At 35.9% G+C, this 26,845-nt stretch overlaps 1 protein-coding gene across 1 annotated transcript; it reads left to right on the plus strand.

The window, feature by feature from the left end:
- Window positions 1-26,845, plus strand: LOC113225741 (tissue factor pathway inhibitor-like). Its single transcript, XM_026458145.1, has 7 exons — window positions 1-117; window positions 563-655; window positions 9,309-9,392; window positions 9,719-9,815; window positions 15,720-15,832; window positions 25,931-26,027; window positions 26,628-26,845. The coding sequence occupies exons 1-7, from the start codon at window positions 45-47 to the stop codon at window positions 26,764-26,766; spliced, it is 696 nt and encodes a 231-aa protein (XP_026313930.1). The 5' UTR covers window positions 1-44; the 3' UTR covers window positions 26,767-26,845.

Raw genomic sequence — 26,845 nt, forward strand, 5'->3', positions numbered from 1 at the left:
AGGTGCTTACATATAATATTATGGAACTCACCTGAGGATCTGCAATGAAAGGTTCTTTAATTCTGTTTGTTTTTATTATTTCTATTTCAAACATTGTCAAAAGCAGCGTTATAAAAGGTAACTGTTGTATATGATGTACATCGAATCTAAGCACTTTATGTAATTAAAAATGCACTATTCGAAAATTAAAAAATAATAATACATTATTTGCCTTGTTGGGAGAGCGATAGCCACGGTATAGCGAAGTCGCTGGTTCGAGTCCGGCCGTATCGAAGGAATTTTCTTTAATGTTTGTTCGATCTTTGTGTTGACAATAAACTAGTGGAATATTTTCACAAAAAAAGTATGAATATCATGACTAGAAAAAACAAACAATCATAAAATAAATATTGAATTATTGACCATTGATTTTAAACTTACAACTTAGGCTAAAATTCGCGGTGTGGACCTAAGGCCGCGTTCAAGATAGCAAACAAGAAAAGTGATGGTGGAGGTCACATACCACGTAAATTTCTTCCGTGGTGGAGATAATATGCCTACAATGTTATTTTTTAATTTTCAGAATGTTTGAAAAATATTTTAGGAGAATGTATACAGCCATTGGTAAAACACCACAAAGTAAAAACGACGCCCTCTATAGCGGCCAATGTAAATGGTATGACTATTCAAGTAAATAATGTAATCAGCTGTAGATAAATAATATTCTAAAGGAGTAGCGTTTGTTATTTTTGTTTCTTTGTTGTATTTATTTATTTGGGAATCTCTGAACCGGAATTATCCTATTACCTCCGTGTTATACAGGATACACTACATATTATATACTACATTTTAAGCGATGATAATTAATGATGACGAGAACGACGAGATGTTTGCCAATGCTGTCTATCCCGACGTGCTTAAGTATACAAGACAGTGCCCAGTGTATAAAAGTAAGGGTGCCAAAACATCGATCGACAACTGTAGGCCAATATCGATAGTACCTAACATCTCCAAAATCATAGAATCGATTTTGTCACAGCACTTAATGCACCACCTTGAAACCAATACTTTACTGACCGACAGACAATTCGCATACCGACAACACATGTCCACTACAACAGCAGCATGTAAAATAATTGACTGTATAACCACAGGCATCGATGGCAAGTGTAAAATAATATGGCATATTCTGCGACTTGTCCAAAGCTTTTGACGTCATAAGTCATGACCTAGTCATAAAAAAAGATAATGTGCTACGGTCTACGAGAACGTGGTAGTGACCTACTGCGATCGTTTTTAGAAAACCGAACACAAACGGTTGAAGTAATGTCGGGTGGAAAAAGGCTGAGGTCGGAGTCTGGTAGCGTGACGGTTGGGATTCCACAAGGATTTGATTTGCGCTAGGGAATACCCTTTTTATGACCTTTATAAATGACCTACCATCTGCCGTATCGGAAGGTCAAATATATCTGTATGCTGATGACACAACAGTAGTAGTCAGTGCGCGCACATACGAGCAACTCAATAAAAAATCACTACAGTAGGCGAACAACTAGAAAGATGGTTTTCAGGAAATGGTTTGTTTCTCAACGTTAACAAATCAAATGCTATGCTCTTATGCTCTGGTAGGCGCGTTCCGAATGTGAGTATCCAGTTTCCTATTCCGATGAGTGACAAATGCAAATTCTTGGGTTTTACGTTGGAACCTACCTTGAATTGGAAACAACACGTAGACTCACTATGTGATAAGCTGAGTGGTGCGGTGTTTGCTCTGCGTAAACTAAAACTGTTGGTGTCTCGTAATGCGTTGAGGCAGGTGTACTTTGCACACTTCCACTCAACTATGACTTATGGTGTTATTCTGTGGGGCAATTGTGGGTGTTATTCTATGGGACAGACGCTGATAGGATAATGCTTCTACAAAAACGATCGTTACGAACTATGGTTGGCATAACCTAGAGGCAATCCTGCAAGGCGCTGTTTGATGTACACCGAATAATGACCCACTACTCACAATATGTTTTTGAGGTCATTATGTTCACGCGGAAACACTTAGCACAGTTTGGGCGAGTGGAAGTGATAGGTGGGTGCCTCAGTCGTGCGGGACAATTCCGAGCAGTACCGCGTCGCACTGCACTTCACGACAAAAATCCGCGGGTTATAGGCCGACCTACTATGAACATCTACCTGCCGAACTAAAAAACGAATGTTGTGAGGAAACGTTCAGGTGCAGACTGAAGAACCTTTTACTGGAAAAGTCCCTTTACTCAGTAACAGAGTACACTCAAAGTACATAATAAATAATTACATTATTATATTTATTAATGAATTTGACATTCATCGTATCATTATACTGTAATATACATTTATTAGTTATTAAGAATCCATATTGCCATTTCATGTATACACTTGACATTGTTCGTTTCATTCAGTTATTTATTAGTTTAATTAATCATGTTAATTTTGTATATGTACACTATTGTGTACTTATGACCCACTATTATATAATTATTTCTTCATTATTTTGTAAACTGACGTTCATTTTTCGAAGAGTAGTATAAAATTACATGTAATTTTTTTATTAATTACATGTATTTGTATGAAATTTGTCATGTTGAGAGAAATACACTAAACTAAACTAATAGGGCAATATACCTACAGTCTATTCTGCATCGCTGAAGGGAATCAAATACAGCCCAGTATTGTACAGAATCGAAGCTTTTTCGTAGTGGCGGTTATCCTTGCAGCGGCGGAGTTATCCTAAATTCCAGTTAAAGGCAAATATACCTAAAACTTACTACTTTTTCAGAAAAACATTGAATCATATAATTTAACTAATCACGTATAACTAATTAAATTTTTATTGAATTGATATTCAATTATTTTTTGTGAAATTACTCCACTAGTTTGTTATAATTATTAATACAAAGATCGAACACTCACAAAAAACACTCAGAAAAAAATCCTTCGATCCGGACGGATTCTATTCTTTGATGAGTTCGATCTTTGTATTAATAATTACAACAAACTAGTGGAGTAATTTCACAAAAAATAATTGAATATCAATTCAATAAAAATTTAATTAATACAGTGAATAGCGACATCTCTCGCCAGGACTGGTAGCTGTAAAGGTACTAACTGGGTGATAAATCTGTAATAGATTTCTCATAGATGGCGCTACGACAAAAAAGTCGTTGAAAGACCAAGTACAAAGACACGACGCAAGCACATAGAAAAATTCGTGAGGTCCGTCGTTCCGTGGCTTAGTTGGTATAGCGTCTGGCACGGTATGCAAGAAGACGTCGGTTCGAATCCGACCGGATCGAAGGAATTTTTTCTGAGTGTTCGATCTTTGTATTAATAATTATAACAAACACGTATAACTATTTTTACTTTGTAAGAGCCGATAAATAAATTGAGTGATTGGTTGATTGATTGATTGACTGTCATTTTACTTCTTAACAGACTAAATGACGTGACAAAAATAAATGATTGATTTGTCAAGGGTTCAACCAAAGACACAGATATCGTTGAATTCAACTAGCTGTATGTGGTGAAACATCATGGTTTATTGTCAGTGTCAACATTGTAGAAAATGTGCGTGTAATTTTTAATTCAGGAAGCCTATTTACGGATAGTTAAAATTGAAATTGTCACAGGACATTGGCGAAATCGCCATTTTTTTGTATAATTTTTGTAATAATATTAAACTACCGTACATAGTTATTTTAACTTGACATTGGCAAAATCATTGATTATTTCGATGGAGCCATAACATTTAAAAGAAGAAGAAGAAGCCTATTTACATATTTCACAGGCACTCTCTCATTTCAATTTACTGAATTAAAATTGAGAATGAACGAAATGTATAAATATTTAAAACCCGATCGATTAGAAATCGATTCGACGTCGAACGTTTCATATCAACAACAATGGCTGCATTGGAGAAAAACATTTGAAAATTTTCTTCAGGAATCAAGACCAACTAGGGAAAGTGTAAAGCTTAAACTTCTGATCAATTAAGTATCACCCACAATTTATGAAATGATAACTTCTTGTGAAACCTATTTGTGCGCTATTACAACGCTAGAAGGTATCTCCGTGAAACCAAAAAGTATTATTTTCGCGAGACACAAACTGACTACTTGTACTTAACAACTTGGTGAGTCTATAGATCAATATGTACAAGCTTTAAAACTCGGTAGTCAAATACTGTGATTTCAAAGCCGTTAGTCACTACTCCAGAGAATGAATGACTGACTTGATTCACGGAGCATTCATAGCTGGTTTAAGATCACCGCAAATACGTCAGCGACTATTAGAAAACCTAACATTAACACTGGATGAAGCTCAGAACAAAGCGCGCGCTTTAGAGTCCGCGGTGATTCAATCTGAAAGTTTTAATGTTCCATCTCATGCTGATGCTTCATCTCATGTTGCCGTTGCGAGCATTAGCGTAAATAAAAATAAGGCTTTATTTTTATCAATAATATACATGAGATAATCTAGCTGAGAAATATTACTACTGCGGAAATCTTAGACGTCTCAACGTCGGTTTTGCCCAGCCGCTAACAGCACGTGTTTAAAGTGTAGGAAACGCGGGCACTTCGTTAAATCATGTCAGAGTCAAACTTCAGCATTTACTGCAAATGCAGAAGAGGAAGATTCGATTTCGTCTAGTTTATTATAGCTACAGTTGGCTTGAACAGATGTGTAATCCCAATAAAACTAAATGGGATAAATGTCAAAGCTCTAATCGACACTGGGAGTACAGCAAGTTTTATTGATGAAAAAGTTGTACAAAGGTACAATATTCCAACACGTTCATGAAAACAACGTATCAATGGCCTCTCAATTATTAAAATCTCAGAAAACATCCGCCAGTTATGCGTCTATACAGTTAAAAGGAAATGTAAATCTAAATACGCTACTTCGCGTCATGGAGAATTTATGTTCTGATGTTATAATGGGACACGACATCATGGGGCAATGGTTCTCATTAGAAATTAAATTAGATGCACCCAAACCCTCTTTGCCTATATCTGCATTAAAAGAAATGAAAATATGTAACCAGTACACCTCTTTCCGCACCTAAGCCTTATTTGTACACCTATAGCTGTAAAATCAAGAAGGCACTCCACTGACGATTTGGTGTTCATAGAATTTGAAATTCTAAATCTCCTCTCTGAAGGAATAATAGAAGAAAGTACACCATCATGGCGGGCCAAGACTCTGGTAACCTCTGGAACGCATCACAAGAAGCAAATAAATAGATTATTCGCAAACAATCAATAAATTCACATACATAGATGCATACCCTCGTAGAACAGTTCCCGTTGAGTTACATACAAAAGAACGCTTTTGATGAGTTGATAATTATTATATCTAAGGCATCTCTTTCAGCTATTGATCCGAAAGAACCTTTCACTGTTGAAACTAATGCTTCAGACTTATCTATTGCTGCGTCTCTTACTCAAAATGGGAGGCTTATTGCATTATTCTCTAGAACACTCAGTGACTGTAAAAAGAAATACTCAATTATAGAATAGGAGGCTTGTGCAATAGTTGAGAGCTTGAAAAAGTGGAGGCATTATCTCCTTGGTCGTAGATTTAATTAACAGACTTCAAAAAAAGGAGGAGGTTCTCAATTTGACTGTATGTTCTTTTTATATATGTTGCGCGATAACTCCGGTATTTGTGAACCAATTTTCATGATTCTTTTTTTGTTGTAAAGAGGGTACCTCCAAAGCGTTCCCATTTAATTTTGAAGAAAATCATCCACCTCTAAGGGTGCTGTTCACGCATGAAGATTCATTTTTATAAACAGCGCCTACATTTTAGTATCATGAGCAATTATTTTAATGGTTGATTTTGCTATTCTTTATCAAGGCGTTTTTCTCTCTATATACTTTGGGTAGTGAGAACCGATTTTTATTATCTCCCCGTATAGTCCCGAACTAGGGGATGAATCCGGGTTTGCGCACTTTACGGTAACAGATTTCAAAAAAACTTGACAAATAGATATAATAATTCCACGATAGAAATAATTCCACGTACTTTTGAGGTCGGTATTTTTAGTACTCTGTACTGAGATTATCTTATAACTTATCAAAAATCAGTTGCATTTATGTTGCAAAACCACGCGGATAAAATAAATAACGATAAAATTCAAAGATGGAGACTAGAGCTATCTAGTTATAATTATGATGTGCGATATCGTTCTGGCAAGGATAACGTCGTTGTTGATATGCTATCGCGACAAATTTGTGGTGCAATCACAACAGATAAGCTCGTCACGTTACATCGGTCTCATTCGGGCGTTACTCGCCTTACACACCTAGTCAGACAAAAGAACTTACCATACTCTATTGAAGAGATAAAGAAAGTTGTATCAAGCTGTCGATTTTGTTCGGAAATAAAGCCTAGATTCTTAAAATGTTCTGGAAATCTGATAAAATCCTCGGCTCTTTTTGAAAGACTGACATTGGATTCCAAAGGACCTATACCAACAACTACTAATAATAAGTATTTGTTGACGATTATTGATGAATATTCTAGATTTCCTTTTGCTTATGCTTGTCCTGATATGAGTACAAAAACGATTATTAAATGCTTGACCGATATATTTTGACCACGGATCGTCATTCGTGTCTTCAGAACTAAGAGAGTTCCTTAATAGCAAAGGAGTAGTACTGAGCCATCTCGCTTCCTATAATCCACGTGGGAGCGGTCAGGTAGAACGCTTCAACGGGACTCTCTGGCAAGCCATACAACGGGCACTCCGTGATAACGAGCGACCGATTACGATGTGGGAGTCTGTACTCATACAAGCTCTCACTCCATAAGATCGTTACTATGTACGTCAACACACGAGATTCCACACGATAGCATGTTTACCGATTCTCGCAGGTCAACATTCGGAGAATCGATGCCCACATGGCTTCAGCCAGGCAATAAAATTTTGAAGAAGAACTTTAATAGAACGAAATACTACGAGATGATAAACAGCCGTACATAGCATAATTCACTACCATTATAAATTGTAACGTAAAATGATGTTTTATATTAACGTACAGGTTTCGTATTGAATAAATGAAAACTATATTCAAATATCAAAGCCGTCTTCGCGCGAAAACGGCTCGCCGGCAGCCTTGTTGACCGGTAATGCGCGGGGCGTGGTGCGGTATCTAAAGCTAGGGAGGGGGAGAGTGTCCGTTCTCTTTACTTTTTGTTCTCTGATACTACTATCCACACACAACTACATTACAGTGCCTACCTCCAAAGTTTGCCTGGACAATAACCAATTAAAACATTTCTTACGGAAAGTACGTAATGACAAAATATGACAATCTCGCACAGGCGGGGAAAGATCATTCCACACCTTTGAGGCGGTTTATTTAGTCCCAAAGTATACAGGGTTTACAGTAATTGATAGATACACCGAAAATACCTTACAGCTTAGCTTAAGACTGTTAAAATTCACGCAAAATATGCGCCTTGACGTCGAGTTGCGGATACATAGTACACAAAACAAGTACATAGAAATACGTATATGTCCCAAGTAGTAGGTACCTACCTAAGATTTTTTTTGATACCAAGTAAGCGACATGCATGTTCATAGCAGTTGCAGTGCCACTCAGAGCTTTAAATCGCAAAGATCTGAGGAGTACTGAGACATTAAGTTGACAAGTCCCATTTGCCTGTAATTACGTCAGCACCCTTACCCTTCAAAACCGGAACGCAATAACGCTCATATTACTTCTTGGCGAAAAAAATAGATAAGGTGACAGTGCTTCTTTGGATTAACTTGTTCACAAGGAGCTCTACTGCTACTATAGATAAACTATTTACTGTATCATTCACCTGAACATTGTTTGCTTTTTAAATTGTATTTGACCACTAAGGGTCTTGTATAGCAGACTCATTTATAGCAGTCGGACGTGTTTAAATTGATGGAGTATATTGTACATATTTGTAAATAAGTACTGGGTACACCCAGTAATTTCGAAAATTCTCGTACCCGATTTCTCGAGTTGTCCTAGACATTTAAATAAAATCGTATATAAATATAAATAAAAACACAATTTACTTTATTGAACTTTTCTAAATAAGTTCTGGTCCGGGTGTTCCGAGTAGTGCCTCAGAGTGAATTCCATTTTCATTACATTCGCGGAATCTTTTAATCCAGTGCCCACAGTGCATACCGTTGGGCTACCGAGGTTGGCTTATTTGTACTCTGATTCGTATGAAATCTACAAATTTCTTTAAAACGACCATATTTTCATAAATCAAATTCCCTTGAGATGAAATATTTAGTTTATATAGTTGACATAAAGTTCTATATTGCATTGCTATGTCCAAAGTCTGCCTTTCAATCAAATATGCCTTATTGTTGAAAAGCTGCCGGCGATAGGATGCGACGAGTGACGCCCGGTAACAGGATTTTTTTAAATAATATCTAGTGAGGGGTCTGATGGTAAGCTACACGCTAAATCGCAAAGATCTGAGGCGCACTGCCACTGCGCCCATCACCCTGAGACATAAGTTGACAGGGCCCATGTGCCGTTAATTTCACCAGCACCCTTACCCTTCAAAACCGGATCGCAGTAATGCTCACATTACTGCTTGGCGCCAGAAATAGTAAAGGTGGCAGTACTTCCCTGGACGAACAATGACCTCTAGTGCTACTAAGAAATGTACACTTATTATTTAGTAGAGAATATTTTGTTTACTGTACTGCATGTTATAAGGTGCGCCCACCGCCGCTTGTTATATCTTTTTTTAAATTTTTTGTTTTAAAAAATGTAACCTTATCTCGAAGAAGATAATACTTATATTACATTGCTCGTTTTAATGCATTGCGTTGCCTTGCTGCGGCGATTTGAAGCGACCCTAAGAATGATCAGAAACAATCGCGTAACCTCTTAAGTAAATTTTTCAGTGATTAAAAAAGATGATTCGAGAAGAGACTCGTGAAGAGACTTGAGATGAGTTTCCGAGGATATTTTTCTTGTCTCGAAGTTGGCCACATTTCTCGAGACTTCACGAGTTGAAAAATCTCGAGCAGAATCCCTAACAGGGTTTTTTTTTTTTTTTTTTATTTATTTAATACTTTTACAAAAACTTAAACATATTACAAGCAGCTGTAGCTCAAAAACCACTAAGGGTTTATCTGTCCACAGACTAGACAGGGTGGCAAACTATTAGGTACCTTTTGGTTAGTTTGCCTTTGGCTGCTCAGTGGTGTTGTGGTGCGGTTTTGTTTTTTATTTCGACAGTGTATATTATACTAATGACATAGATTTCCTAATTATGTTATGGTTTTTCAGAATGCAACGAATATGGAAAATGTGTTGAAACAACTACAAAAGAATCACTTCGCGGTGGTATGATCAATTACATGCTCGAAGGGGGTAATTTGCTTCAAGTACTACTACGATAATTATACATACTAAGAATATTTAAATTTTAAAAATAGTAGAAAGTACCCGTACAGTGTAAATTTTGAGTTTCAAAATATTAGTTCCTTTGACAATTAAAATTTTTTACGCGTTTTTTCGATATAAGGCCTGGAACTCACATCAATTTTTTTAAGAGAAAATCTGAAAAATATTAAAAGTACTATATTTTTCTGTGTACTTTGTGTTTCCAAATAGCAAAAAAAAAAGGAAATTATTTATAAGACCAGTCTACAATTATTTATTTTTTTGTTACTGAATTGTCTTGTTTTACTCAATAGATAATTCAACCTACGATTACAAAGACATGAATTGGGAGGTTCTTTGCAAGATCCAACCCAATGGATGGAATTGTGGCGAGAAAGGTTATCGTTACACGTAAGATAACATTTTCATCAATAGTTACGTCGAACGCACTTTAGTGCGGTTTCTGGTTTCACAATTTTGGTTGGTTTCACAATCTTTAAATCATCTCAATTGTGTCAATGGTAGGATTTTAGGTATGGGTTTGTACGTTTGGTATTCTGGTGACAGTTGAGAATAGTGGCCTGTCAGTGGCTATTTATTTATATTCTGCTCTTAAAGAGCGAGGCGAGTCGGTGGCATGTCGATGGCTTGGTGTATTAATATTCCATATAATTATATTTGAAGACTAATTTGGTGAATTAACGAGATAAAAATTTATTACTAAGGCAACATCGATCCTTAGATTTCTCTATTTAGACTCTACTGCCATTGTAACTAGATTTTAGCAGAAAAATAAATATTATCATAACATAATCTCAGTGGAGTCTCAATGGAATTACAATGAACACTGGTTTCAAGAAAATTAGCTGACTTGGTGCCCTGATGATAAGCGATAATGTGACATACGACGGTACCTGTTATTTGAAAAATGCCTATCCACTATACTTTTCGGGAAACATAGACGCCGGTTGTGTGGTTCATTCCTTTGCCGTATGACAATACATATGTATGCATTAGGAAGGAGGAAGTAAAACGCTGGGGGTGAAATCAAACTGAAAACTTCATATGCACATTCTTCAAAATGTATCCGACAGAAAACTGACAAACAAGCCACTTTTCTGCAGTGGTCGATTTTGCGGCTTCGATCGGCTGCTGCCATCTATGAAACGATTCTGCTAAATACATACTGGCAACCACGGAATAAAGGAGTGGAAATGGTATCAAGTGACATTACTATGAAAACCGGTGTCGCCACACGCACACACTTGTGAACGTAATCTTACATATAGGGCATTGAGTAAAAGTTTTGATTGGATATTAACATAGGGCGCACTATAAGTTTCCGGAACTGGCCACTTACATAAACAAAATTTAAAAAGTAATTACAACATTTGAAAATCGAACTCTTTGGCTGTAGAATACAGTTTGTTTCATCTGAGTGTCATTTGTTTTTACATTCGTCATTTTAGAAATTGGTTGTCTACATCACCATGGATCATGGATCACCATCACCGTGAAAATTTTTCTTAATATGATTTTCTACGACTTTAAATGTAATTTAACAGCTCAGCGAAGCTTCGTTCGGCTTCAAACTCCTTTTGGCGATGAAGCACCATGCAAGATGACTATTTATAGCTGGTTACCAGAATTCAAACGCGGTCGTGAAAATCTCAGTGACTAATATCGTGATGTTTCGTGTGTGATCAACAAAAACATCGATGCTGTGCGCCGTATGATCAAAACAGACAGGCATGTTACATACCTTGAGATTCGGGCATCTTTAGGCATAGGCATGAGTCAAATACAATCAATACTACACAAACGTTTGGGTGTGAAAAAGCTGTGCTCTCGGTGGATCTCACACAATTTGACTGAGGCTCAAAAAACGGATCGCGCGCGGAAATTTGGTGTGGAACATAGTAATGGGTGACGAAATATGGATTTATAGTTACGATGCCGAAACAAAGCAGCAATCAAGCGTATGAGATGTTTCGAGATGAGCCGAAACCATCCAAAGTGGCGCGCGTGCAAAGTGCCTCTAAGCGGATGAGTCAGAAAATATGTAAAAAAGTACAATAAAGCAAGTTTTGAAGATTATCCCAGTATATATTTATAAAAGTACCTCTCGCTACGCAACACGAGCTACGTCCAAGTCTACAGTACCCAGCTTTATCTGCCTGTTGCTTCAGCCCATTTCTCCTTTAAAAAGGAACCGGCGAGAAACTAAAAAAATCAGTAATAAAACTGCAAATGTGTATCATGCATGAAACTAAGAATTCAAACTAGTGAAGGTGATGCATAATAAGCAAGTAGGGAGATAGAAATCATGTTGACGAAGGAAAGCCAATTCCCAAAAATTCTTCATTTGATATACCACGAGCTTACGTGCATGGTAAAATTATCGATACTGTACCTCTCCTATCTATATTTACTTCATATCGTTTTTGCTTAAATTGAAAATTAATAAAATAAACTTAAATTAATTTATACTAACTATAGGTAGCAATTTAATACCCGCGCTATTGTGAATGTCGAAACCAAAACTAAGAATTTTGATTACCTAAATGGTAATCAAAATTTTTAGCTTTTAAATACCTGTAAACAATTATTTATGTTTACGCACCGCTATAATAAAAAATGTTTTACTAAACAAAAACCGGGTTTTTAAATACAGTTTCTAAATATCGATAATTTGATTACAATGCGCGAACTCAGTACCAAGTGCAATAAGTCGATAGTGCAAGCAATTCATTGAGCGTCATTCGAATTGTTCTTTTGATGGCGGCAATGGCTAGCAACCAATGTAAATTGTTATTAACGGTTTGCAAGAAAATATTTTTGTTTCGAAATATCAGTATTGTATCGTTCAAAATATTAGAAAATACAGAGTTTTAAGTACTTACCGATGAAATGAAATCACTCACGGACGACGACGCCGACCACACTGTGATCCGGGACTCTAATGCGAAAGTCGTCGCGGTTCGCCAGGCATTGTAGCTGGAAAACAGGACGCGACGCGACGCACGCTTTGACTCTGCGCCAGTGTGAGTTGAAGCTCATAGGAACATCTGCTCATAACAAGCTAGGTAACGCGTGCCCGCCCACTACCCAGTTTGTTACTAGTATTTATGTGGTCTGTGCTAGTAACCTTGGATTTAGTTGAAAAGCGTGCGTTTTACACGACTCGGAAATAATAGAAGTTGCAGAGAATTGCACGATTTAATTCCGCCTTTCCAGCATCGGGGTATTAGATGTAGGGGGTTCCTTCCTATAATGTGGATACTACAAGAATTCGCACGAAGTGTTCCGCTTCTTCTGTAAACGGTGGAACTTGTGCTTTATAGAAATTTAAAAAGGTATGAAGTACTGCTTGAACTTGTTTGTATACCTAGTTTTTTGACAGCAGTTTTCGTCAAGCACTCGATATTGTGCCCAAAGTTGAGGTTGGATGATAAGTCTACACCAAGTCCTCCGAGTCCAACCCAAGTAGTACAAAGGGATTGAGAGATAAATCTAAGACGTATACAGAATAGTCTACAACATAATGTTAATGAGCGTTTTCTGGGCAATGGCCATTTCCATTTTGACGATAATGAAAATTGTTAGTTAAATTGTTAAAAAAAATATATTAAATATTTAAAAAAAAAATTGCATTTCATAGTAATTGTAGAAGTCACCGGTATAACATGGTCTATGGGTTCTCTAATGAAAGTCTGTCTATCAATCTGATCAACGGAAAACACTGAATAATTTTGTTGTTTTATTGCTATGGCTATACGATGCCACGTCTGGTGTTGTACCAATAGGCAAATGACGTGGAAGTTCATCGTGTTTGCGTAAATATAAAAAAATCAGAATTGTGTTTAATTCCTATGAATTGCTGGGCCTCACCCCGGACTTTGTGGTAGAAATAGTGAGTTCAACTAGACAAGCGATAAGTACCTATCCGTTCTTATCTAAAATGTTTTGTCAAAATTTATAATGAATCATGAATTTATATAGAATTATTTATTTCATATTATCAGTGTCACAATAGTAAAATAAAAAATATGTTATGTTAAGGGATATACGTAGTGTTAAGGGATAATATGACCGTCGCTGACCCAAACAACAATGATGAATATAAAATAAAGTAGTATAACTCTGCTTGTCTAAATATATTGAAACGTTTCAAAAGAAACTCATCGACACTGTAGAATTCATTATCCTATAAAAGGTGTTTTAGCCGGGTATTACGTGGGGTGCACTATGTTTCCGGAGTAAATAAGAAAAAATATTACAAATGGTCAGAAATGATTTTATTGTTTCTCAAAATATTCTCCGTTAGCGTTAATGCACTTTTTCATATATTCGAATGAAAAAGTGCATTAACGCTTAAAAGTGCATTAAAATACCATACTAATCTATGGTGAGTTAAAGGACAGTTTTATACAAATGAACCAATTTTGAAAACATTTATGCGCCTCCTCCGTGACAATCTCCGAAACATATTTTTCATACTCTTCGACAGCTTCTTCAGGTGATGAAAATCGTTGACCGCGTAACTGGTTCTTAATTTGTACGTGTGATGGCTCATAAGGTCAACGTTGTTCACCTTCAAAAATTCATTTGATTGTCGGGCCGTATGAGAACTGGCATTATCGTGGTGCAAGCTGATACGGCGTTTACGGTTATTTTTGCGGAGTTTTTCAATAACTTTCGGCAAACAAATGGTCATGTACCAATCACTATTCACGCTACAACTGTTCTGCAAAGCAACAATAACCACGTGTCCAGTTTTATTAAAAAAAGAAGCCATCATCCGCTTAGAGCACTTTGCACGCGCGCCACTTCGGTTGGTTTCGGCTCATCTCGCTTTCGAGCAGCAATCGAGCGTATGGGTCTTTACCCATACGCTCGATTGCTGCTTCGTTTTGGGATCGTAACTATAAATCCATGTTTCGTCACCTGTTACTACCACTCCAAATTTGACGCTCTTTCGTCGAATCTGGTAAGCATGGCATTGCACCAAGTGACGCGATCCGATTTTGAGCCTCAGTCAAATTGTGTGGGATCCACCGAGAGTACATCTTTTTCATACCCAAATGTTTGTGTAGTATTGATTGTATTTGACTCATGCCTATGCCTAAAGATGCCCGAATCTCATGGTATGTAACATGCCTGTCTGTTTTGATCATACGGCGTACAGCATCAATGTTTTTGTTGTTCACAGCAGGTCGCCCGTCTAGGGTGACCATCACGAAATTCGTCACTGAGATTCACACGACCGTGTTTGTATTCTGCAAATCAGCTATAAATAGTTTTCTTGTATGGTGCTTCATGGCCAAAAGCAGTTTGAAACCGAGCGAAGCTCCGCTGAGCTGTTAAATTAAGTAAAGTCGTACAAAATTATACCTACTACGAAAATTATCACGAGTTAAATCCATGGTGATGTAGGCAACCAATTTCTAAAATGACGCCACAATGTAAAAACAAGTGACAGTCAGATGAAACAAACTGTATTCTACAGTCAAAGAGTTCCATTTTCAAATTATGTAATTACTTTTTAAATATTGTTTATGTAAGGAAGTGGCCAGTTCCGGAAAATTGTAGTGCGCTCTATGTAAACGTTCGTCGTGTGTAACACTTTTCAGGTTTGTGGGTAGATGTTCGTAGAATCGGGGACCTATTACCCGCAGATGTAAGAAGTACCTACTAAAGGTTTTGTAGCAGCAGAGCTTCTTGTGAAAGAGTTCGTCCAGAGAAGTACTGCCACCTTACCTATTTCTGCTGCCAAGCAGTAATGTGAGCATTGTTTTCCGGTTTTGAAGGGTAAGGGCGTATTTATTCGACACGAATGTCATCGCGCTCACCCCGAGCGGATTCTGCGTTTTCGCCGCGCAGCGATTGCGTGCGTCTAACTGTCATGGCAAAAAACGCTATATTTATTTAGCTTTACGTTTTAACTTAAATGAGCGCTTCGGGCCTGGCTTGAATGTGATTATTCAGTTGTATTATTGAGAGGAATTTAAATGTTGTTGCCCAATAAATAGAATACAGATTCGCCATTAATGTACTTAAAGGCGTGGTAACTGGGCGGTCGACGCGCCGCGTGAAAACTTTCGCCTCGTGTAACTGGGCGCTTAGGGTGTTGGTGAAATTTCAGGCACGTGGGACTTGTCAACTTGTCTCAAGTTGACAGGCGCAGTGGCAGTGCCCCTCAGAAGTTCGCGATTTAAAGCTTTGAGTGGCACTGCAACTGTATTCGCCAAGCGTGTAGCTTCAGTCACTTGATATTATAAAAAAAAGTTAATTTTTATTTTATTTGCGTTTCAGTTTTTACTATGACATTAAGCTCTATGGTTGCAAGACTGCAGTAATAGGTGTAGCATGTGAACATAACCACAATAGTTTCAATACGCTTGCCGATTGTACTGCGATGTGCAAAGGTAAGTGTACATAGTCCGTCATGACAAGCCACAACAAAGTAAATAAACGGCTTAGACTATTATTTTTTTCCATCCTCTAAGGTAAACTGTGATTTAACATTTATTCTAACGCTTATTATATTATTCTATGGTACTATGGAATGTCATCTCCCGGATGAGGTGTATTATGAGTTGTTTGAAACCTTTGCCTATGTATCTGTGGGTCTAACTGTCTACTTAATCATCGAGTATATAACCGGCTCGATGACTGTAATGTTCCTTTGTTTTGTTTTGTGGCGATAAATAAAGATATTTATTATTATTACAAATTTAATTTATGTATAATATTTTTAACATTTTATTAACTTTAAGAAATTTCGTCAACAAAAGGATTCCCAAGAATCCTTGCCGAGCGTAAAACATTTCAGGGCTATTTGTCTTGAAATATTTTATTGAATGATACATTACAACATTATACAGAGTTTTTGAGGACAAGACAATGTTTATGTAATTAAATTAAGAAAACCTGAACCGAGTAGAAACTAGATATTCTAAGAACCGGTTCCCCAGTAAGTCGAGGATCGTCTTGAAAATTTTAGCGCGTTGGGTTCTATTTCGGTCTTCATAATCTACACATATTTTCTCATTTCCTTCTGATAATTAAAATACATATATTTAACACGTAACGTATGTAGGTACACTATTAAACCAAAATTCACTTCTCTAATGGAGATGGCAAAGAGAACTTTTAATGTTTTTAGTTTAGCTCCCAACTCAAACATATAAGGACACATTGATATTGATAGATAAAACGTATATTAAACACAAGCAATAGTGTTACAATAAACACAGACAACCTTATATGAATCAGTCACTATCCATTATCCAATATCAAAGGCTTTTAACATAAATACTGTAAATTATAATGCTGTTTACATCCGCTTTATTTTACGGACCTTGTAAAAGTAAAACAGGTCTGTAAGTGTCCCTACACAGTTTTCAGGCGATTTAGAAAAAATAGTATGTTTTTACTAGTACCCTGTTGATTGCATGGGTTACATTGTCACTACCACTTCTTGGTTGGATTTCAGCATGATTTCAGCAACGCATTTAGCTCTGTTGACTAAACATTTAACTTTCTTGTTGATTTCTTTAATATTCTGGTTAATATTTCCTTCCTGTTATAAATAAGTTAGTTATCTTCTTATCTCTACAGTTGCCATCAGTGTGTGAAAATCAATGATGGCTCGTTATCCTGGCATCATTTAACCGATGGTGTGCTCCAAGGCGGCATTCCCTCAACCTTTTAAATTTTTATTGTTTGATTTGGCTATTTATTTACCTAGGCGTGTATCTTATTTATAGAAGGTGATCAAAGATCATTCTGGTGTTTGGTAGAAGCCCGATAACTCCAATTTGGAAAAGTTTAGTTGTTCCCTAGCAATAAGATTCTGTTATTTAAAAAAATAATTACTAATTAGTTATATTCGCAGATTTAACTAGTTTCGCAGTTTGGAAAACCGTGATTACTTCAATTCACTTAACATTTGATTGAGTTCAGTAATGTTTTCAAAAGTAGTAACAACGGCATATAAGATCATTGAGTGGTAAACATTATTGGAACTAATTAGTAATTGACCAATTTAATAAATTCTCAATGACTCCAATTTGATCCACTTTTCATTAAATGAAGTACATTGGAGTAACCAAGTTACTTCCAACATCCACAATCCAATGTAAATAAATACTACTGATTGTGTATGACTAAGTTTCATCTAAACCGTTCATTTAGTTTTACAAGATTTTTTCTAATAATCCAAGTAACAAAATAAATGTGAAGCAGCGGACTTGTTCGTTGAATTTCACAGCCCCTAGCCACACTACAATATAACCCAGTGTTTCATCTAAAAAAATAAGTATTTTATGCCTACCTAAAACTAAAACGCGGCTAGGTGATAAAATAATATTTTGAGATATAATAAAAATCATAACCTTGTTTTCAGAATATTGAAATTGTTTAAAGATATTTCAATATGCATCGTTAGGGTAAGTTCCGATAAGTCGTACACGTTAACTAATTTTAACTGTTTTTAAAAGAGAATTCTGTGCTCTATTTTTTGCTATTTAAAACGGTTATTTGACCATTTGTCACTTTGCCGCGTTTTAGTTGGTGGACGGGATAGAGCTTAGTGTTCTATAATGCTGACGGCTCTGAACAACGAGTAGTGGATTTACGTTTTATTGCGCTGCTTTGTCATGTTTAGTTGTAATTTCCTGAGTAGTGCTGCACTCACTACCTTTAACAATAAAAGCTTTTTCAAGTGTTTTTCTTATGTATCTATTTATTTAAGGATGTCATAATAAAATGATAACTTTGTAATTTGTTTACTGCCTGGCTAAACGTAGGGTAACTTTACTAACCACGGTCTGCGTCAAATTATTTGTTTATTGTTATTATTGTTGTTATTATTCGATTACCTATCTTATTATTCGGTTACCTATGTTGAGTGTGTGCGTTATTTATTTATTTATTATTTATCTTATTATCTTCATATCTGATATTGATTATAAAGCCCATCTAGCAGTTGGTAGTATTATTATGTTTTCATTGTTTGTTAGATGCAGCTACGTCATGATATATTCAATTTTACAAAGGTAATTTTAATTACTCGAGATTAAAATTAGCCAAAATTGATTTTGTAACTTGTTATTGTATGAAAATGTCTGCAAGTAGTTTTATTGTACAAAAAAAAGAGATTTTGAAAATTTGAAATTCTAACGATTGACGATCAGGGTCCATAGCTGAAATAAAATATAAATACATGCGTTAATTTTAAGCTTATTGTAATGTAATTATCATCATGACAACATATGACTTCAACCTCTTACATGTTGACATGTTTGTTGTACCTTGCTGATTGAATACATTCAACATAATAATATTTTCATTAGCAATCGTTGCATAATGAGCATTCTTAAAGTCGAGTGCCGTGTTAGGCCACTGAGTGGCCTAATCACGGGATTTTGAGACCTAATTATGTAATGATACATGACAATACTTTTTGTACGAGTAAATAAAATAAAAAACATAACCAATATTTAATATATATTTTGTTAACAATTAGGGTAGCCTGGTTTAAGACGACGCACTTAAGGCTTAAGGTTTGAGATCGTGTAGAATGAAAACAAAAAGTGTTAGAAAATCAGCTATTGTTTTATTTTATGGTCTACTTATCTGACTCTTACATACTAGCGTGAAAAGTAGTTATATTTAACAGTGTGGTTGTAATTATAAAAAAGTGCAACGTGGGTTTTGCGTACTCTTACACTGTGCTATGGATAAGAGTACGCATGTGCGTCGGCAAGAGTACGCAACACCTTTTTTGAAAGGGCTTCGTTTATCGAAATCACGAATCACCTCCATACCTTTCTGGTAATGTGCCTTTTTGTCTCGGCATGCATGGGCCTTAGCTCATGGAGAGCTGAGAAGAGTCTACTTGTGGCGCGGACATACCTCAGTTAGGGTGGTGGTGGTGCTTCAGGTGCTCTTGCAGCCGATATTTCAGACATATTCGGAGCACATGCCTCAGGTCTGTTAAGCCTTCAAAAATACTAGACTCCCACAAAAGGTTACAGTTCATTTAGAACGAGGCGTAGCGACAGAAATTTTATTCAGAAGTACACTTTTCTAAAAAAAATGGTATGAGACTACGCGCGTACTCTTGCAACCTGTCAAATTGCGTACTCTTGCACACTTCAGCCATTTCAGAATAAAACTGCTATCAACCCCATATGTTGCAAGTGACCAGAATCGTTTGCAGTTTGACCTCTAGACGAGTTTTTGGGCGATTTCATACAAATATAGTTTTAAAAAAATATGCTTAATTTAGTCTCAGTAACAATTTGAAAATACCAAAAAGTTTTATGCAAATACATCAAAATGTTGACTTAGGTAGTTTCTTAGTTTTCAATAATTTTTGATAATTTTTCCGCACAACAAACTCTACTTACTAGCACTACAAAATGACACTGAACTTAGCTGCGTATTGTAATAACTTCTCGGCAATCTATATTCAGTACTCTTATCGGATGCGTCATCTTAGACCAGGCTACCCTATTATTCGTGACAACAAACGCGACTACATTCATAATCCTGCACTAGCGGCGGACGGCAAGGCAGAGTGCAATGCAGGATAATGAATGCCCCCTTTTAGATAGCAAAAATACGACGTTCTTGAAACTCTCTATAATTCTGTGTACGGTACTATATAATATGCATTATAGTTCTGTGTACACAACTTTAATGAATTTTTTAGCTCAGTGGCTAGTACCATTGATAATAGAATTTTTATTCAGAACTAAAATGAACGCCTTTATGATATGCCTTTAAGATATAAAAGGTTATTTTTGGTATACAATGTTTCAATCCATTCGAAACAAAAGGTAAACAAGCAAGTCACTGACCTGATCATAGACGGTTTAGTAATGGCCAATTTTACTGCCAACAAAAAATCGATTAATTGAATGAATTGATTTGTTTAATTGAGTCATATTAGCGGTTTTCCCTACATATCCTATGAAAGCATATTTATTTAAAGGTTTCGAAATCTTAATTTTAAATCCTCCTTCAAATGCTTATACTTAGACACTCGTTCAATTGCGATTGAAATTTTCGATTTACTAATCAATTACAAAAACTTTAATTGAATGAACCGAATGTTTTTTCCGTCAAGCACTTTAGTTATTATTAGATATTTTCGACCCTTAGAGTCGTATTCCAGAACTCTAATCAATGCTCAAGTCAGGACTTGATGGCAAACCTAATGGCAAGTACTTGAGTATGGTGTCTAGTGCTTAAATCATACTCAAGTTCTGACTTGAGCATTGAGTAGATTTCTGGAATACGACCATAGATATAGACTATTCATATATAGTTACTTATTCGATTTATTCAGTGATTGCTTTAGAATTGTAACCAAGATGTTTTGTTTACTTTTCGTCTTAAAATGGATTGAAACAGACTATAGTTCAGGTTATTGACCGCCGCTTCTGGTAAACTTTGCCGACACGTTGGTAGTTTTGACCATTGCTGGGCACAGATAGAGTAAGAAACTACTGCTGTTAACGATCACCGGCACTAAGCATGTAAACTAGCTACCTATTGCTAATGTTCTACAGTAAACTATAAATCATCTTGACGCAACGAGATCTTCAATATCCTTTACATCAGCTCCTTGGTTTGCCTGTTACTGGTCACATATATTCACAACTGGAGTTCTAATTTTTTACTTGGCGATCTCGCTTTAATTTTTTTACTCCTTAAATGTAGGCATGTAGCTTACCATTTTGTTCCGATTACAAAACAATAGGCAGACAGAGCATACGCAACAAACGAAGCGAAGCCACTTTTCATTTATTGTGTGCGTAACAAATAGGAGGAGCACTCTACAGTGTCTTACACGCAACATATGTAAGATTGCCATAAGCTGCGAAAAAATTTCCGTATTTCTTTCTGTTGCTTTCTATAATACTATTACAAACTAAAAATGTTATTTTGCAATATAAGTACTAAAGTGATATTAGAATATCAAGCAAATTATATGCAATATAAGTTAATATTTAATTGTTAATATTTGGTTTACATCACACATCAGAAAAAGAATATTTTATTAAGAGATTTTAAATTGGAAAATTTTGATAGTTCAAAATATTTATTTCAATCACAGTTACGCAATATCTTATTAACCTTTATTTTGCACACATTTTTTATAATGCTACCGTTTTGCGTCTATACATCGAGCATTCTCATCATCTCACCAACAAATATTTTTCTATTAATTTTTTTATTAAATTAACTTTGTAACCAATTCCATACCATTGACGATTATGTTCTAATTTGACAAAAATTGTTTGGTTACCAATAAAACTCTTTAGGACCTGTGAAGTTATGTACAGTCAAGAGCACATCAAGCTTGACACTTTGTACTTTGGACTGTTCTTATCGTAAGCGGCATACAGTTGCATTTAAGTCTTAAGTGTCAAGTTTGACGTGCTCTTGACTGTACATACATTATAATTTATTTATTTATTTATTTATTTAAACTTTATTGTACAATACACTGAAGTACAAATCGCTTATTTGGTGCTACATTGATGTAATTGTAATTTTGGCAAATTTGGATAAAGGATGTTAATATGTAATTAATTAAGTCTTAATTCAATTATGCCAAAATTGCAATTAAGTCAATGTTGCACTAAATGAGCGAAATGGCGGACTTAATGCCATAAGGCATTCTCTACCAGTCAACCATTGGGCCAAACAGAAAAAAAACACAATAGGTTGGTGCTACACTTAAACAAGAAGAAATAGAAATACTAGAAAACTAATCGATAATTTGTATGGTATAAATAAATAATATACAATAAACATACTTATTATACATACATAATAAACTTACATATATATATTATAATAATAAATAATATGATATATGTACCCAAAGCAACATTAAACAGTGTCTTAATTTTGACTATTGTCAAACAGATGCTTGCGCAACATGCGCTTGAAAGATAATTTGGTCTGAGCTTGTCTTACATGGAGCGGGAGCGCGTTCCAAAGACGAATTGCATGAAGGGTAAAAGAATTAGACAAAAAATCAGTGCGATGAGAAGGAATGGAAAGCTTAAGGCTACGGGAAGATCGAAATTCGCAACCCGGTCGAGCGTTTTGAAATTGAAATGAACATTTAAGATAATCAGGTGCAACCGGGTCGAACAAGATGGAGAAAAGAGTGGTTAAAATTCTTAAGGACCTGCGTTCACGGATGGGAAGCCAATTTAGTTGACGACGACAAGCAGATATATGGTCATACTTCCGCAGACCAAAAATAAACCTAATGCAGTTGTTAAGAAGACGATCTGATCTATTCAAAAAGACTTGAGAGATGTTACTGTAACACACGTCAGCATAATCAATCACAGGCAACACTAGAGCTTGAACAACGAGAGTTTTGGCTTTAATTGGAAGAAAGTTCTTAAACCTGTATAGAGCTCTTAGTGTATCTGTAACCCTACGACAAACGTCAGACACCTGGGAATCCCACGTAAGGCCTGTGTCAATAATAAGCCCCAGGTTTTTTACCTGATTTGACAGAGGAATCACTACGTTCTCTTACATTATTGGTGGCACGCACGACAGATCACAAGACGAAAAAAGGCGTGAGCTTCCAAGGATGATGGCTTGACACTTGGAAGGGTTGACATTGATACCAAACCTTTGGGACCAAACCGAGACGCGATGAAGGTCATCATTAATTAATACAATCGCATCACTTATGCCACCGACATTAACCTCGGTATAAAGCTGCAAGTCGTCGGCATACAGGTGGTAAGAACATTTGATGCTGGACGTAATCAGATTTATGAAAATAGAAAACAAGAGAAGAGAGAGAATTTCGCCCTGAGGTACCCCGGAAGTGAGCTTACACCATTCTGAGAACGAGCGATCAATACGAATCGCTTGTTGGCGATCGCGGAGATAAGAAGAGAACCATTGAGCTGCCATTGAAGAGATATTTAGGTGGTCTAAGGTAGCAAGGAGAAAGTCATGATCCACGACGTTGAAAGCATTGGAGAAGTCAATTAGGACCAGCACAGTAAGTAGAGTACAGTCCATGCCCCTCCTTACATCCTCAACAATCTTTAGCAATGCAGTATAATCATTTTTTTTTTATTGACACGTTTTCTTACAAAATCACTCTGTTTATGACATGTGCACATAACAATGAAAGTTCTCTGTATCGATAGGGCTAAAATTTTAGCTCGTTTTGAACATTTTCTTTTATGTAGTTAAAATTACGGTGATTAGACATTGGTTTGAGAATAATTTAGGTAAATCTGAGTTACCTAAAAAACAATTTTGGATCGCTGCATTTGGACATTCTGTGTGTATATGCATGTATTATTTAATTTCTGTACAAATGTATAAATTATTCGATGCTCCCATGCATATTTACCTAATTTCAGGAAACTCATTCCAATATAAACTACATACAACAAACATATACACTACAACAATATAAACTACATGGCAACACATTCGTATTTATGTCGAGGTTCTGTGTTCCGAGAGAATCTCAAAAAATATCGGGTAAATAAATTACAAAACAGTTAAATTACCTATAGTTCCATGTGAAAAGATATTCATCTTATTTTTTTTTTGTTTTTCGAAACAATGTTTAAAGACACAAGACGGCATTTTGAAACATAAAACATTTTTAAACTAATCACTCGTGACATGCAAACAATGCAACGCTGAGCTTAGGACTGACGCGAGTTTGTATTAGTTTTTGAATTTATATTTGCTTTGGTAGCTTCACTTTCGTGTTCGGCGCGCTCTATCTACCTATTGTTTTGTAATCTGAGTTTAAGAGAAATAGGATTCTAGTTTTTTAGCGTTAAAAATGCAGTAGGAAATACAACCCCATAAATGACATGGCTGTAAACTGGAAACAATAAACTGTCGGTCCAACCAGTATCTTTTGCAGTGAAACCTACGGAGTCCCGTGTGTGTCCCCGAGGGATATACACAGGACTCCATGATAAGCGGCTTTTAGTGCGCCGCGTTACAGCACCGATGACCAGAAAGAAGGCTGGTAGCTACTTCCACTACAGAATAAGCTTAGTTATCAATGTTTTCTACACTGCCAGCCTTCTGGACACGATTTATTTCATTTTTAATTCTTAAATGTAAAACTTTAAGACTTTCTTTTTTCTCTTCTCTTCTACATTGAACCTATATAGCGGACTCTATCAATGGGTTAAAGTGTGGGTGTTAACAACTAGTGCGCAAGGCCAAAGCAAATGTACTTACAGCTTATTAATTTATTAGAAAACACGTATAGCTTTCAAAGCAAAACAGCAAACAAAAATCAAGAAATGGCGCCAAAACAATCACATTTAAATTTTACGTTTAAATACAAAACTAAGCTTAAAAAGACCATATCACAAAATATATACAAAGAGATTGGTAGCGACTGCTGTGATTTGGTACCACCTATGGTGCAACACTATTTGTTTTATTTGAATGTGGGAGTCAGAAGGGTTTGAAGGGTATCAAAAAAATTTGTACTTCCATCAGAACGAAGTTTTAGCAATATCAAAGGTACACCCGCCATATTGACTGTCATTAGGAAGGGTGTACCTCGGATTAGGTACCAGTATTAATAAATACTAAATATAATAACTATAAAAACTTCTTATTCCAAAAATTTTTACCTTAATAGTACTCTGAAGTAAAAGAAACTCCAGCTCGATCTGCTGGTTAGTTTCTGAGAAATAAGACAAAATATGTGGAGATTTCAGAGTGCCGTGCGCATCTAAACGAATCCTGACATCTTTGGTGCCAAAAAAATGTACCAAAATTGTACTATTCAGTACTTATTCTTAAAAAATTTGTACGTCTCTCATAACGAAGATAAAGCGAAATCAAAATTATGCATATTTTCGTAATTTTTAAAAAATAAATTTTCGCCTTTTATTTGGGTAACTAGCTAAAAGATTCCACCATACAGCTTCTTCATATGTCAGTATTTTTCCTTGTTTTATTGGAAAAGTTTTTTTATTGTAAAGATTTTTTTGTTGTAATTGACAGTCAATACGGCGAGTGTACCTTTGATCCGTTAAGGTACATCCGCCATTCTGACTCTCACTATTTGAAGCCATGTAAATATCTCTCACCCTTGTTGTAATAAGGCCACATCTGCAAAATTACAACTTTTCAGGAGAAAGGTTTAACTATTCTAAGAACGAAATAGTTGATAAACTTTCTTATGCTTACAGAGGAGAGTTAAAATATATCACATAAAAATAATTTGTTTCATGTAGTTCGTATTAGTTTCGTGATTTTCATGCGATAAAAGCACTTTTGACGTATGATCATACGTGGCTTTATTATATCAAAAAGAAGGTCTATCGATTTAACCAATTAAATTAATCGAATTGTTACCATATTTAGAGATTTCCTTAATTTATAGATTTAAAATTACCTAACTAGACGATCGACTTTACAATTTTAAGACTTATATGTGTAGATATTAAGGTATAAATGTAATTTGTCAGATGATGGAGAGCACGCAATAACGCACCTTAAGCTGCCACCAGCAGTATTTTGCCGTTTGCAACCCGATTTCGGCTATTGTGATGGATACTACCCCAGGTAAAAAATCAGTATGACCAGCGGACATTTCCCATAACTTCGGGTATTTTTATCGTTATCGTACAATGTTGTCTTATTTTACAGTGATGTATCATAATTATATTCGATAGCTTACTTTATTGTTCTTTTTGCTTGGTGAAATGGTATCGTGGTTGCGTAGATTTTGAAGCGCGTGAGATAGGCGCGGAGACAATCATCGCACATGTTCAAAGCGTGAAACTCACAGAGAGCGGGTGCGGGTCGGGCGTGTGTCGGGTCGGGACCGCGGCGGGTCTAATTCCGGGTATGTATGTGGACGACAACACTAGTGTATCTCTAATAACAATCGAGTGAACGTATAAAAAAATAAAATTTTGCGGAACTTTGTGTTTTTTTATCGAGCTAAGTTTAGTCAATGGTGTTTCGGGTTCCAAATTAGTTCACTACTGATATTTGTTGTTTTTATTATCAAATAAAAAAAGTTCGTATTTTTTAATGGCGGAAAGCTGATTTTCCATGTGTTCGAAATACATCAAAACCTCTAATTTACGTCTCACTTTAATTAAAGGTACTTTATGACAAGTTATGACGATTTTGAATATATATTTTTTTTAATTTCAGCTTCTACTTTGATTTGACCAATCGACGCTGTGTAGGATTTTCATATAGTGGTTGTGGAGGTAACGCCAACAGATTTCAGACTTCTCAACAATGCGCCTCTGTATGCAAGACTCAGATAAATTTTGAGCCAGCTGCATGAAACCATACATCGAAAACGGTAAATGTGTACCTGGATATTAATTTGAATATTGTGGAATATAATAAATAAATTGCAACTA

The sequence above is a fragment of the Hyposmocoma kahamanoa genome, unplaced genomic scaffold, assembly GCF_003589595.1.
Source record: "Hyposmocoma kahamanoa isolate Upper Pololo Valley unplaced genomic scaffold, ASM358959v1 100021, whole genome shotgun sequence".
In the NCBI taxonomy this organism is placed as follows: Eukaryota; Metazoa; Arthropoda; class Insecta; order Lepidoptera; family Cosmopterigidae; genus Hyposmocoma; species Hyposmocoma kahamanoa.